Source organism: Meles meles, chromosome 6 (genome assembly GCF_922984935.1).
Source record: "Meles meles chromosome 6, mMelMel3.1 paternal haplotype, whole genome shotgun sequence".
Taxonomy (NCBI): domain Eukaryota; kingdom Metazoa; phylum Chordata; class Mammalia; order Carnivora; family Mustelidae; genus Meles; species Meles meles.
In genome coordinates, this window is record NC_060071.1 from 22,018,675 (window position 1) to 22,033,441 (window position 14,767).

At 47.4% G+C, this 14,767-nt stretch overlaps 1 protein-coding gene across 1 annotated transcript in view; it reads right to left on the reverse strand.

Moving 5' to 3' along the window:
• OTUD7A (OTU deubiquitinase 7A) overlaps window positions 1-14,767 on the reverse strand; it is a 387,396-nt gene that overhangs the window by 81,432 nt on the left and 291,197 nt on the right. The window contains exon 6 of the mRNA XM_046010022.1: window positions 9,260-9,478. Coding sequence (XP_045865978.1) covers window positions 9,260-9,478 — 219 coding nt within the window. The remainder of the gene's footprint in view (window positions 1-9,259; window positions 9,479-14,767) is intronic.

Sequence of the window (14,767 nt, forward strand, 5' to 3'; positions counted from 1 at the left end):
TGAAAGGGAAAGTATTCTGGTGGGCCCAAACTAATCAGGTGACCACTTTAAAAAAGAGTTTGGTGGTCAGAGAGGCAGGAAGTCATAGACAGGAGAGAGAAAGGAGGAGAGGGGAGGAGGGAGGAAGGCAGAAAACGGTAGAGGGAGAAGAGAGAAAAGACAGATCCTCTTACTTGTCTTGAAGAAGTACCTGACATGTTGTAAAGAGGCCCATGTGACAAACACCTAGGTCTTTAGAGCCTTTTCTATTTGCCACGGACTTCCCCTACCAAGAGCTATCAAGAAGCTGGAACTTAGCTGCAAAGAACTGAATTCTTTTTTTTTTTTTTTTTGAGATTTTTTATATTTATTTTAGAGAGGTGGGGGAGGGGCAGAGAGAGAATCTCAAGTAAATAGACTCCCCACTGAGCAGAGTTGGATGAAGTTCTCTATCCCACAATGAGATCATGACCCTGAGCCTAAATCAACAGTCACCCAGGTGCCCTCACAAAGTACTGAATTCTGACAATAGTTCCAGGAGGTGTTCAGAAGTAGATCTCTCCCTAGTTGGGCCTCCAGTTGAAGACAGCCCCTGACACCTGGATTTCAGGCTTGAGGGGCTCTGGGCCGAGGACCCAGGTAATGGGTCCATACTTCTGATCCACGGAAACTTCCAGATAACAAATTTACAGCTGTTAAATCTGTGGTACGTTGTTATGCAGCAACAGAAAATGGATATAGCATCCTTCAGCCAGAGGACATTCAAAAAGGAATTGTGTCTATTTGTTTCTTGTTCCCATCCTGGGAGGGTGTCTAGGACACACTTGCTTGTCCTTGAGCACACCGTGCTAAGGGGAGCATGCATGAACAAACACCTTCAGTCACAAGGAAAGCAGAGACCGCCTTGGCCCAGGGCTGGGAGCATGTGCACACCCAGGACAGGGGATGGGGTGCAGCTTGCCAGAGACCCATCCTGGACAGGACATGGCAGGGCCTGATCTTCACTCTGTCCACCCACTTCACACTGTCCAACAGTTTCTTAGTCTCAAGAAGCTTGAAGCATGAACGAATATTAACACGCGTGGCCAAAAAAGTCCCTTTAGCTCAACTCCACTTTGGCACTTCTTTAAGATGTCTAGAAAACAGAGGGAAACTGGTAGACTGGTAGATGGGTGGAGATGAGCTGCTTTCTCTAGGAACCCTTTCCTCTTATAACCCTCACTTCCTGGGGCCTGGCATGTCCTTGCTCTCAGGGACACTTCACCTTCTCTCCTTCTTCAAGATACGCAACTTCTTGGGAACCTGCATGAGCAGGCTTGCTGTTCATATGTTCCCTGCTGCTGTTGTCCCAACTTCTGGTCACTGCCACTTGGTCCTGGAGACATTGATCCGCAGCATAGGGACCACCTCCACCCCATCCCCCCACCTCCCACCCCCACCCCAAGCATGCCTAAGCCTTGTCTTTAGGTCACCTTCAGGTCACCTTATGCATTGCATCGCAAACCACCCATGTCATTCGGGTTCTCTCTCACAGCCTCGCAGCTGTCTTCTCTCTGGCCTGTGAGCCCTGGAGGGCAGGCCCACGTCTCCTCTTTGTGGAGCCCTGGGACACAGAGAGGTTGAACACGCACTGGATTGACCCTGGAGGTGCGGTCCTGGCAGCCCCAGGCTCCCCTGTGCTGGGAGGAGAAGGAGCAGACTGACCCAGAGAAAGCATGACCTTCAGATCCTGAGTGAACCAGTGGCATGTCACTGCAGGCCAGGTGAGGGCGCCCTGCCCAGAGGTGGGGGGGACAAGCTCCATAGCTTTTAGAAGCCCCTTTGGTAAGATTACAATCTCATCTCCAGAGCCTCCAAAAGATAGATTTCTTCCCTTTTTTGTCCTGTTCACATCATGAATCCAACGTAAATAGTGTCATCTACCCCAGTTATTAAAAGCTTTCATTCTCAGCAACCTGAGGCCTTACATAAAACAGGGAAAGCACCTGATGTTTCAGGGGGTGAGAATGTATCTGATAAGGTGTTTGTTTTTTTTTTTTAAAGATTTTATGATTTTATTTATTTGACAGACAGAGATCACAAGTAGGCAGAGAGGCAGGCAGAGAGAGAGGGGGAAGCAGGCTCCCTGCTGAGCAGAGAGCCCGATGCAGGGCTCAATCCCAGGACCCTGAGATCATGACCTGAGCTGAAGGCAGAGGCTTTAACCCACTGAGCCACCCAAGTGCCCCCTGATAAGGTGTTTCTTTTTTCTTAATGTAATTTAGATAATGTTCTTGCCCAGATTCTTGTTCTTACCTTCCTGTCTTCCTATATGCCACCATGTTCATTTGCTGGAAAATACGTCAAGAGGATGTGTCACTAATGTTGCTGCTAGGCCAGGCAGAGGATGCTTTGGACACCAGCACGTGTGTTAGATATCTCATTATGCCCAATAACTTAAATAGTGATTCGTTCCATGAATTGCTCATCTACCTCAAATGGGGCACACCCTGAAAGCATGCTTGATAAGCAGAACCTGGCTCCTGTCAGATCCCAAGCAGCTTTGCCCTCCTGGGGGGAGGGGAAGCTGCTTTCCACCTCTTCGTGGGGCATTCCTGGACTCTGACCCCAGAAAGGGAGCCTTAGGGGTGTAAATTCACCAGCTACAGCCAGAAGTCATCTTTCCTCTAGAAGGAATCTTACACATCTAGAAAATGTAAAAGGAATCACATATATCTAGAAGTAACCTTTCTGGGTCTGAGAATCAACGCCATCTTAAATGGGGCGTCTTCTCTTCATTCAAATTTCTTCTGGGCAATGTGTCATTTTCTTAATCTCACTGTAGCCCACATAGTTAGTCACACTTGGAAGGTAACTGAATCATGATAAAATTTAGTATGTGGCTAGGGGGATGGAAGCCAAGGCTTAGTGGCTTGATTTCAGTTGGTTTCCGGAAAGTTAAGATTGTCACGCAGTTGAGAGCATTCCTAGGACCATCAGCCAGATGTGACCACCCCAGGAAGATGACCCAGCTATGATAAATGGCAGTGCTTCCCAGCCTCTGGAGAATGAAAAATGGCTCCGCGCTATTCTAATATCTCCAGCCAGACCCAGGTTGGGATGTCCACGATTAAGGTGTTTTTTGCACAAGCAGTGTGACTGGGAACATGGTACAAAGTTCCTATTTCTAACTTTGACAAAATGGTCATTCAGTTTCCTCACACAATAACTTCACTTAAGAACAGGAGACAGACATGCAAACGTGGGAACTTGCACTGTGAATAGAAAAAAACCCCACAGGACGTGAGCACCTGCAGAGAAGAAAATGGTGGGTGAACTCCATCGAGGGAGGCTGGTGGTATTACGGATGAGGAGCGATTAGTCACTCATTCTGCCTTTTCCAAGCAACGTTCCTGATTCATACACGATAATGGGACCAATTAACTTGAGCTTTGTAACAGATGGTTACCACACAGTTTAAAATAAGATGTCATTTTGCTCATCACCCACGAAGAAAACAAAACGTGACAAGTCTCTAGAGCAAGACGGGCACATCGTGCCCTGAACGTGACCCTGTGATTCCTTTTAACATCACTTCCCTTATGGAGTGACTCCACACACCCAAGGTCATTGATCCCTCTTCTCTAGGTCTTGCCTGTGCTTCTGCAAGTCCCTCCCATGGGACTGCAGTGTGTTGCTCTAGGTCTGTCTCCCTAGCGTTTCTGTCCGGTTCCAGACACCCCCCGGCCCCCGACATCCACCTGGTATTCAACACAGAGCAGAGCTGTGCTGGGGGCGCGATGAGAGCTTGCTGCTATGGTAGCTCACCTCCTCCCCAGGGATTTCTTATCACACCGTTAACTCTCGCATCCATATCATTAACCTGGGCCTCTCCTGACCTCCAGACTCTCATGTACAACTGGACAGCAGTGTCACAAGTCTCACCGGGATCTCTGACCTAGCCTGCCCCTCCTGGCCCATCCATCGCCCCGCAAGCTTGCTCCTCCCCGCAGGGGTCTGCATCTCCCCCTGGTACTGTCATCTACCCACTAAGGGTGGGCAACATTCTTGGGCTCATGCTTGCCTCAGCCTTTCTGCCATGGCCCCCATCCAGTCCATCAGCGAGTCCCGTGGGTCCACCTTCAACACAGATCCTGCTTCAATATCTAGCTTCTTCTCGTGACTTCCACGGCTACCCCCAGGGCGCTGGCTACCCCCTCCCCTGAGCTAAAGCAGCTACCTCCTCCTTGCTCTTCCTGCTTCTTCTCTTGCCCCCTTAGACTCCATTCTCAACAGAGCACCAGAATGCATCAGATGGGAATCCAAACATGTCACTCCCTGCTCGAAACCCTCCCAGGACTGTACATCCGACCTACAGTTAAGCCCCAGGGATCACAGTGGCTCCCTGGGCCCCTGGCCACCATTCTTCTGCCTTCCTTTCCTACTCCTCCAGCACCCCCACCATCTGCTCTCATGCCTGGCCTTCCTTATGTAGTGCACAAGATTTTGAGGACAAGCCCCTTCTGCCAGGAGCACCAGAGCTGGATGTGTCCATCTCTCCCTCCTCCCTGCCCTCCGGAGACCTGCCTTACTCTCCCTCCTGTCTCCTCATATCCTCATAGCCCCGTACCTTGCTTCCTACCCCTTCCACAACGGTCCTCACTGCCTCAGTTCACGTTTATGGTCTACCTTTTGTCGTTCTTCCGCTCTAGAATTTAATCTCTGCGAACGCAGGAATTTTGCCTGCGTGGTTTAGAGTCATGGCCTTAGCACCTGCAATGGGCTGTTTCATGGGAGCACGGGTTGTGTTGGGTGAACTGGTCTTGGCTTGGCAGATCTCACACAACTTCCACTCGAAATGTAAGAAAGTGAGGCTCAAGAAGGTCAAGTAACTTGGCCAAGTTCTCCCAGCTGACACGGGACTTGACCAGGTTGGGCTGAGTCAGAAGCCTGTGAAACATGTGCACATCTTAACCATTCCCTTGGCCAATCTGCTTCAAGCTACCACCCTTCCATGGAGCCAAGACTCAACACCACAAGCCAAAGGGATCCCTAAATATTTTCTGGCTGTACTTCAATTCCTCAGGTATGCAGTCACTACTATATTACACAGACATGCCTCTGCCCTTTGGGTTCACAGCTTCGCTGAAGCACCACACGCCATCTTGCCCACAGTGGCAGGCTTCTGGACGAGGCACCGGTCGTTACTCCTCAGGTCTAGAGACCTGTGATCTCAGAGTCTTCTTATACGTAAATGAAGCAAGATAACCTGATGGGGAAATTTATGGTTTCTTGTATTTTCCATGGCAGGTAATCATTAAAAAATGAAAGACATTTTTCCTTCATCTCTCAAGAGGTCAGCGCTTGTATGCACTGAAGCCCTGTCATTTTGTTGCCTGTGAGACTGTCATGGGGTGGGAGGGAGTTATACCCTGCAGGGATTTAAGGCCTGGAGGATGGCACTGTGGGTTCTGTGGAAGGGGAAGACTGGCACCCCACTCAACACAGGGGCCCCTCAGATAGCTGGGCTGTCCCATGCCTTACCAGGCACTGAGAGAGTAGAGCCAAGCCCCTGTGGTGGACCAGGGGCGAAACTAACTGAAAGAAGGTCAATTTATTCCAAACAAATTTATTTATTCCCAACAATTTATTCCCCACAAACCCCAGTTCCTGTAGAGTCCCAGGGGCTGGGAGAGCCCCCCCAACCCGACCTGCCACTCTTTGACAGAGATGATATTTCCTTCCCAAGACAGCTAGAATTGTGCCTTGAATAAGTGGATTTTTTTGGGCATCGATGTCACTCTCCCACATATATAGTATATGCGCACACATGTATTTCAGCAGCTTATCCACAACTGTCCTGAGCAGTAAGTTACTACAAGGAGGAATTTACACGTTACACCTGGCAACACTGAGCGGCTTTCTCAAATCGCTGTTTCATGGTCAAGCTCCCTCTTCCCCATGGACATTAACAGTGGCCCCTGATGGTAGCAACAGGAGCACAGCCTGGGTGGGAGAGAATAAGTCTGCCTCACAGTGGGCCATACTCCTCCTCCAGGTGGGGTCGGGGTCCATCTGGGGCTCACCTGACACGAACCAGGGTCCTCACCAGAACCCGGGCACAGAAAGGGCCTGATGGATCATCTAGTCTACACCCCTGCTTGGCTGCTAAGGAAAGAAGTCAAGAGAAGTCATATGCATGGCAGGCCAGGGTCAGCTCTATGCTGAGGAAATGAACACATTTATTCTTTCTGCTTATGTTGTTTTTCAGTTCCTTGTTCCCTGTGCTAGGCAGAGCTCTGGCGCGCAGGCTCTCGCTGCTCCAGGAGCATGCTCCCAAAGTGGGGAGCAGCCGGCCAGCCCCCCCCCCAAGGCTGAGTGGCTTTCTGAAGTGTGGATTGGGTGCCTTCCCAGCGCTGGGTGGGGATCGCTGCTGCCCATTCTCTCCGTCCTCTTGGCACGTGACAGAAACAGTGTTGATGAAGTTAGCGTCTTCACTCAGTAAGTTTGGGCTCTTTTTTTTTTTTAATATTTTATTTATTTATTTGACAGGCAGAGATCACAAGCAGGCAAAGAGACAGGCAGAGAGGGAGAAGGAAGCAGGATCCCCACTGAGCAGAGAGCCTGATGTGGGGCTCGATCCCAGGACCCTGAGATCATGACCTGAGCCGAAGGCAGAGACTTTAACCCACTGAGCCATCCAGGCGCCCCTAAGTTTGGGTTCTTAAAAGCTTTCCAAGCCTGGATTGTTGGAGTGGAATAGTACCCTCTTTTTAGATACTAATCCAGAAGGTAAGATGTATGTGATAAAAATGAATATGTAATGTATGGAAGAAATAACAGAAAAGACATTACAAAGAAGTATAGGGTTTTGCTAAGCATGGCAGGGTCCAAGGAGGGGGTTATCATTGTGCCAGGGGGGTTGGCCCTGTGCCCTCTGCCAGGACTCAACCTTCAAAGGAAATGGCCACAGTTATGGGTGCTACCAGCCATCGTCAGGACCTAAGGTTATAAAGTCCGAGCTTGGTAGCATTAGAGAGAAATTAGCTCATGAGACGCTTTTCTTTTTTAACTTATACCAAGTTCCCCCTTCTTGATGAAGAGTGAATCCTTTGTTAAAAATCTCTTATCTTGGGTGCCTGGGTCGCTTAGTTGGTTAAGCAACTACCTTCGGGTCAGGTTATGATCTTGGACTTCTGGGATGGAGTTCGGCTTCCGGCTCCCTGCTCAGTGGGGAACCTGCTTCTCCCCTCTGACCCTCTCCCCTCTCATGCTCGCTGTCTCTTAAATAAATAAATAAATAAATAAAATCTTTAAAAAAATCTCTTATCTGAATTATTCACGTAGAAACATCTTTAAAAGAGCCAGCCTCCGTAGGTGGTTTAGGATTATTGCTAATCCAGGTGAATTGTTTTGTGATTGTTGATCAGTTGGTGGCTGTGAGCTGAGACAGAGCATGGCTGTGGGTGTTAGTCTTTGGGTTGCTTTTGACAGCTCTGTAACAGCGGAGGTAACAAGTCACGTATAGTCACAACATCAGATCCAATGAATTACTGGGAGTGTAGACCCTGTTCTCAAGCCAAGTGTGTCATGGGCGAGGCTCCCCCGTGTCCTGTGGTTGGGACAGATCACCAGGCTGTGCAGCACAAATAAGGCCCCACACTACCACCCCTTCCTATGTCTACGTGAATTCTGTGCTTTCTTTCTTGGAGCAGGTGAGGATGTTTCCTGGATTGTTCTACAAGAAATGGGAGGAGGCTGAGTATACACAGAAGCTTGGATCTGAGGAAAACACCCAAGAGTCCACTTTCTGGATGCTTCCTATTTGTCCTACAGATCACTGCTCCCCCTACTCTGCACCCACAGGGCGACCTGCACAGACCCCAATAATGGGCTCTCTGCTCTCTGCCCTTCTGTTGGTGAGAGGCACTGGTCAGAGCCCGGATGGTGGAGGAACAAGTTGTCTGGAGTATTTATTTTTCCAGAATCTTTTCTTGGAGGAGCCACACCTTCAGTAAGTAGCGTTCTCCATCAGCTACTCTCATCACTTGCCTCTTTGCTACCAGGACTGGTAGAAAATGACTGGTCCATCTGCCAAGGTCAAGATCATACCAATGACAGATCCTTCTCTTGAGTCTTCTGCAGCACTCCAAAGCCTTGGGCATTTTCAACTGTGTCTTGGTGAAGAGCTGAGACCAGCCTGATTCCCTGATGGAGCAGTGCTTGCCATGCTCAGTCAGAGGCTCCCCATCCTGTTCTCCTGGGAAGGGGCCACACAGAAGCCCCTCCATATACCAGGCCTTTGAGATGGAGGCTCCAACCCACAGCAGTTGGACAGAGCTGCTGACCATGGAGTCAGAATCAGAAAGCCTTGCTCCCCAGCCCAGCTGGGCGAGGACACACTCCAAGTGCACGGACAACCCACAGTGGCAGGTGGGGCCCCATGGGAGAGGCATGCTGGGCCTGAGAAGGGCATTGAGTCTTCTGGGTGCATGTCCGAGAAGACCCTGAACATGTGATTTTGCAAAGATATATAATGAAAACGGTGATGAGTAAGATAGGATATTTGCTCTGTCTCAGGAAGAACCTACATCTGTTTTAGACATTTGTTTTTGAACTGATTGTTTTGTCCTTAGGAGTGCCAAAGAAGACAAGCCTGGCTTGCTCCCCAAATCTCTTCCTCATTGGGATGTCAGAAGAAACGCTCAGAAGAAGGGAGAAAGTGAAGTCAGGGTTTGTGTCTCTTCAACCTGGAGGCCGGGAAGCCCGGGAGGGCAGGAGACAACAGCCACACAAGACATGTGCCATTTCATACTCACAGAGCTTTGTCGGGCCACCACCTATCTTCCCATCTTTGCAGGAAAACAGGCTCAGGGGGGTTACATAACTTGCTCATGTCCCCAGGAAGTGACAGTCTCCTGTCCTTCTTAAAGTACATGGTATTTCTTGCCTTTCATTTGACACCCATTGGGGGGGGGGGGGTAGATGAAACAGGAGAAAAATAAGGCAAAACCACAGAGAATTCTCCTTAGAGGGGGCCGGCCTAGCTAGGCCAGATCTGGGAGCAAAGGGAAAACCCAAGAGTCTCAGAACCACACTGTCATGGATCCCTACTGGTCCGTCTGGCCCTGGGCTGGAGCAGGGCTTGGCTGCAGAGCAGGAGGCCTGTGGCAAGTCCCTCCAGTCTGAACTGAAAACCCTGGAGTGAGACAACAGGCCTCTCCCTTGTTCACTGATCTACGTTAGGCCAGTCTCCCTCCCTGAGCCTAGGCCACACGGGCCTGCTGGACCCGCCACTCACCTGCCTGCTCCAAAGCCACCATGGTCGCCTGCTCGATCAAGTCCCGTTCGATGAAGCTCCGGAAGTCTTCACTGTACACGCTCAGATCTGGCAACTGGAACGTGTAGATGGGCATCTCCAGGGGGAACTGCTCATTGTTGCACTCACTCGCCACGTGGGACCGGGCCAAGGAGACGATGGCCGAGCTGGCGTGGGAAATCCCCCGGGAAAGTCGCTTTTCTGCAAGGGTGGGGGAGGAGGAAGGATGACCACAGGAACTGAGTGGGGTGGGTATGTGGCTGTGCGAGCATGCACGTGCACACATGTTACACACATATGCTCCCACCCGAGTCCACACGCACACACATACACCCAGGCAGGCACACATTCACCCGCACGCCCGCCACTCTTCCTGCAGACCTCCCTGACGCAGAGCTAACATGACCAGCACCTGGCATACGGCACTTACTCACTCTGAGTCAGGAAACCATTCAGAAAGAGGCGAGCTGCAAGGCTACCGCACACGTACACAGCAGCCTCATGGAAGATCGCCGGTCTTGCGTTTTTGGGTCTCAAGTTACATCTAACTCAGTTCAGCAGAGCTGCCCTGGGCTCAGCTGAAGGCCACAAGCCAGACTGCTCTTTGTTTTAGACATTCTTCTATTTAAAGCAAGAAGCAGTTGGTTCAGGCTTTCCCCATGTGGCTTGGATTGTAAGAGAGGTTACTGTACTAAAGGTACTCTGATAAACATATCCCACGCGACGATTATGCCCCAAATACAAAAATACAAAGCCATCACATCCGCTTCTCTTCTTCTTTTTATAAAGACTTCATTTATTTGAGAGAGAGCACACATGAGAGAGAGTACATGAGTAGAAGGGAGCCACACAAGAAGCAGACTCCCCGCTGAGCAGGGAGCCTAATACAGGGCTAGATCCCAGCACTCTGGGATGGTAACCTAAGTTGAAGGCAGACACTTAACCACCCAAGCCACTCACGCATCCCTGCTTTTCTTCTGTCTCGGTCTGCCATTGTCCCTGCACTCAGAAAGAGCCCATCTACTCTGGTCTGCCTGGAGTTTCCAGCCAAAGGGTGAGACGGGTAGGGCAGACTTCCTCTGAGGTACCTGATGTTGCCCTGGGAGGGAGTTAATCACGAGATCTCAACGTGCAGCAAAAAAGCAGATGTCTTTGTTCCCTTGACACTTGGTTTTTTGCGCTCTGCTCTTAATACCTAACATTAACCATAATAGAAGAATTCTTAACCAACTGAGCCACCCAGGCATCCTTCATAATAGAAGAATTCTTAAAATCACGGCGTTAGGGGGGACGTTTTCTTTCTTTTTTTTTTTTTTTTAAAGATTTTATTTATTTATTTGACAGATAGAGATCACAAGTAGCGAGAGAGGCAGGCAGAGAGAGAGAGAGGAGGAAGCAGGCTCCCCGCCAAGCAGAGAGCCCGATGCGGGGCTCGATCCCAGGACCCTGGGATCATGACCTGAGTGAAAGGCAGAGGCTTTAACCCACTGAGCCACCCAGGTGCCCCGGGACGTTTTCTTTTTAAAACCAATAGTCATAATAATGGAGAATTCTTCTAGCAAGGCAGAACTGCTCTTTTAATTTGCTCAGGAAAACAAAATTCAGACTGGTGTCTGAATGGGTGTTGTCTATGCCCTGTGGCAAATTCGCAAGTGTATCTACTCAGGTCATGAGGACTGCCACTTCATTTCAGATTAGCCTGCTCACCAATCAGGCTCTGTGTCCATGCTGATGCCACTCGGAAGCATGTCTCTGCCCACCTGTGCTCACCGAAAACCCATGCTCGTGCCTTCTTCTGGAACGGGAGCTCCTTACTTCCCCAAGTGCAAGGGCAGTGGACAGAAATGTCATCAAAGTCATTTTGCTACAGAAGACTAAAAACAGAAGGCTTTTGATCCCGGGGTAAGTTGGTTTTAAATTTAAAGTCAATTCTCAGAAGCCTCAAGCATCTGGGCATTAAAATGAGTGGTGAGTCCCACAGAGAGAGGATTTTAAAATGAGTAGTTTTGATTCACCTTCGGTTGGATTCTGAGACCATGAAGATTCATTATTTTATATTTTGAGAAAAGGCAAAGAGAAATTAAACCACACTGGCCATGAGAAAGAAGAGACTTGGAGCATGTAGGGCCTGTCTTGTCTACCATTGGGGATGGCCCCATTGCTTCCTGCACTCGGTCCACATTCTTGAGAGCAGGAGCGAAGGAGACTCTGAGTCCTTCTGCTGTCTTCTCCAGGTCTCACAAGCCACGCTGATGTCTCACCTCTCGCTACAGACTATTGTTTCTGTATCTGGGAAAGTAAGAACTGCTTCACCCCTTGGGACCTGATGGAGATGGGCATCAGATGTTCCTCATAGCATCCGAGGTGCTATGTGACCCCACAGTCTACCAGGCAGATTCACGATGCAGCTCTCAACAGTGGGAATCTGCGGGGCACAGTCATCCATTCTCCTTCGTGGCTTATCACTTAGTACCACTTTGCCAATTATTGAGATGCTATTCGGACCTTAGGAGCATTGTGACTCATAGTATAATAGGAGGCTATTAAGTAGTTCCACATAGTAACTATTTAAGGTCTGAATGAAGAAGTATTTTGGGGGAACATGGGTGTCTCATTCGATTGAGTGTCCAACTCTTGGTTTGGGGTTGGGTCATGATCTCAGGGTTCTGGGATTGAGACCCTCATTGGACTCCCCACTCAGTGGGAAGCTTGCTTAAGAATTCTCTCTCCCTCTTCCTCTGCCCCTCTCTCTGCTCTCTCAAATAAATAAATAAATCTTTAAAAAAGAAAAAAAAAACTTTTGAACAAAAAGTAAATTATGTTAAAGCTCATATAATGAGAAACATATGCTCCTAATTCTAACGCTTGCCCACCACCATCTCCATGAACGCATATTTAATCACACACAGACACCCAAATGCACACACACACACACACACACACACACACACACACACACACAGATTCTTTAAGCATGAACTCAGCCATCCTTCTTTTAGAGGTACAAATGAATTGTTTTATAGGAATGACCATGTTCAGAGTTATACCCTAGAGAAATGCAGATATTAAACAAAAACGCAGTGAGAGAACACACAGAATTCTGCAACTATTGACAAAACCAACTCATACTGATGTTATTCAGGCCAGGGGAGCTGTTTTAACTGTATTTTCTTGTTTTCTGTATTCTTGATACTCTGGCATCTGGGGCATCCCTGAGTGGGGAGGGGCTCTCCTTACTAGGAGTAGCTAATTCTGAGAGCCAATGACTCCTAGGAAGGGAGCATGCCTTTCCTATGCAAAACAATGAATCCAGAGCCCACACTCTGAACCACCTCTTCTCTCTGGTTCTTACACTCCAGCAAGCAATATTTCTCTGCGACCTGGGGCAAGGTACAAGACAACCAGGGATAGCTTCTAAACCCCAGAGAGCTTGGTGAAATTATTCAATCTTGCCAATCCTAAATCTGTTTACCCTCCCTTGCCTTTTCCAAGGAAATCACAATAAAAGTTCATGTCCATGTTTTTCCTCTCAGTCCCTTCTGCCTCCTGACCACCCTTGGTCCTTCCCCATGTGGTCCTGCATGGTGTGCCATGCCATGTCTCCTGCTTTTTGGGAACTGTGAGTTTAACAGCTTTCTTCATGATATTCTTTTCCATGTGTGCATGTCTCATCATATCTGATTAAAACAAATCCTAGGTATTTTAAGAACAGTGCACAAGTCTTCCTGAAAGGGGCAGATATAAATACTTAAGGCTTTGTAAGCTGGAGCCTTAGCCAGTGCATAAATGAATGGGCAAGAGGGTGTTTCAATAAAAACTTTATTTAAAAAACAGACAGTAGTCAGAGTGGGCTCATGGGCCATTGCTTGCTGACCCTTATTTATAATATGGATCATTAATTTTCATGTTAATGTATGCACTATGATTTCAAGAACTCAAAGGATACGAGTACCTAATTCAGAAACTATAATTTCTAATTTATAAAAAGTACATAGGATTGTTCAAAAAACTCAATTAATGGGATTATGTGACAGACTTAGTTTTTCATTTACATTTATTAGGTTCTGAATCCATCAACCTCTCTGGAAGCAGAGAGAAGGGTCCTTCTATCATCCTCAATGTGAGGATAAAATAATGGGTTGGTTGGTTTGCTGCCAGTTAAAAAGAGCAGGAGCAGCCATATATATATATTTAGAAAACCCCAGATGTTCTCTTAGAAAAAAATGATTAGTATTAGAAGAGAATTTATGTAAATCACTGCATAAAACATAAATATGGAAAAAGTAAGTCGCTTTTCTCTAGTTCTAGAATCTTGGAATTGAAAACAATATTATAATATGCCAATTATTCTTAAAATAAAAATTCAATCCAATTCCAACCGGAATTCCAAGCTTAAGGTTTACATGACAGAATAAACTGCCCCACGGGTGCCTGGGTGGTTCACTTCGTTAAGCGGTTGCCTTCAGCTCAGGTCATGATTCCAGGGTCCTAGGACTGAGCCCCACATTGGGCTCCCTCCACAGTGGAGAGCCTGCTTCTCCCTCTCCCTCTGCCTGCCGCTCTGCCAACTTGTACTCTCTATCTCTCGTCAAATAAATAAATATTAAAAAAAAGAATAAAATGCCCCAAAATAGTGAAAAAATTTTGGAAAAGAATATCATGAAAGAAGTTCCTTAACAGAAATTATAGTATATGGACTACCAGAGTTAAGGTAACAGGATGAGTGACCACATGGATTGACAGAGTCTGGAAACAGATCCAAATATATTTGGGAATTTAATATATGGAAACTTTGGCATTTTAGTTCAGTGGACTACCAGAGTTAAGGTAACAGGATGAGTGACCACATGGATTGACAGAGTCTGGAAACAGATCCAAATATATTTGGGAATTTAATATATGGAAACTTTGGCATTTTAGTTCAGTGGGTAAAGAATATTTTATTCAATAAATGTGCTAGAGTAACTCATTCTTGATTCAGAAAAAAGCAAGACTAGATTCTTCCCTATTATGTATAAAAATTTCAAATCAATCAAAAGAACTATGAACAAAATTTTAAAATGAATATAGGATATATTCCAGTAACTATGTACTCCAGGAGACCTTCTAAAGTGAAAGAGGACTCCTATCAGCTATGAATGCATAATAACATAAACATTTTGTGCGGCAGAATATTCTATAAACAAGGTCATAAAGCAAATGATATACCGGGAAAGACATACACATATGTAAAAATACATGTCCCTAATCTTAATCACAAAGAATGCTACACATTGATCAGAAAACTGGAAACAAAAATCAACAGAAAAAATGGGCAAAGTATGGGAACAGGCATGTTGCAGAAGGGGAAATCCAGCTGGCTAACTAACAAATGACAGGATGAAAGTTAAAACAAGACACCCTTTTCAAACTCACAGTAGAAAAGCAACGTAAAGCCACCAGAAAAACGTTCAGTGCTAGCAAGAGTGGAGGGAGATACCTCGTTTCACA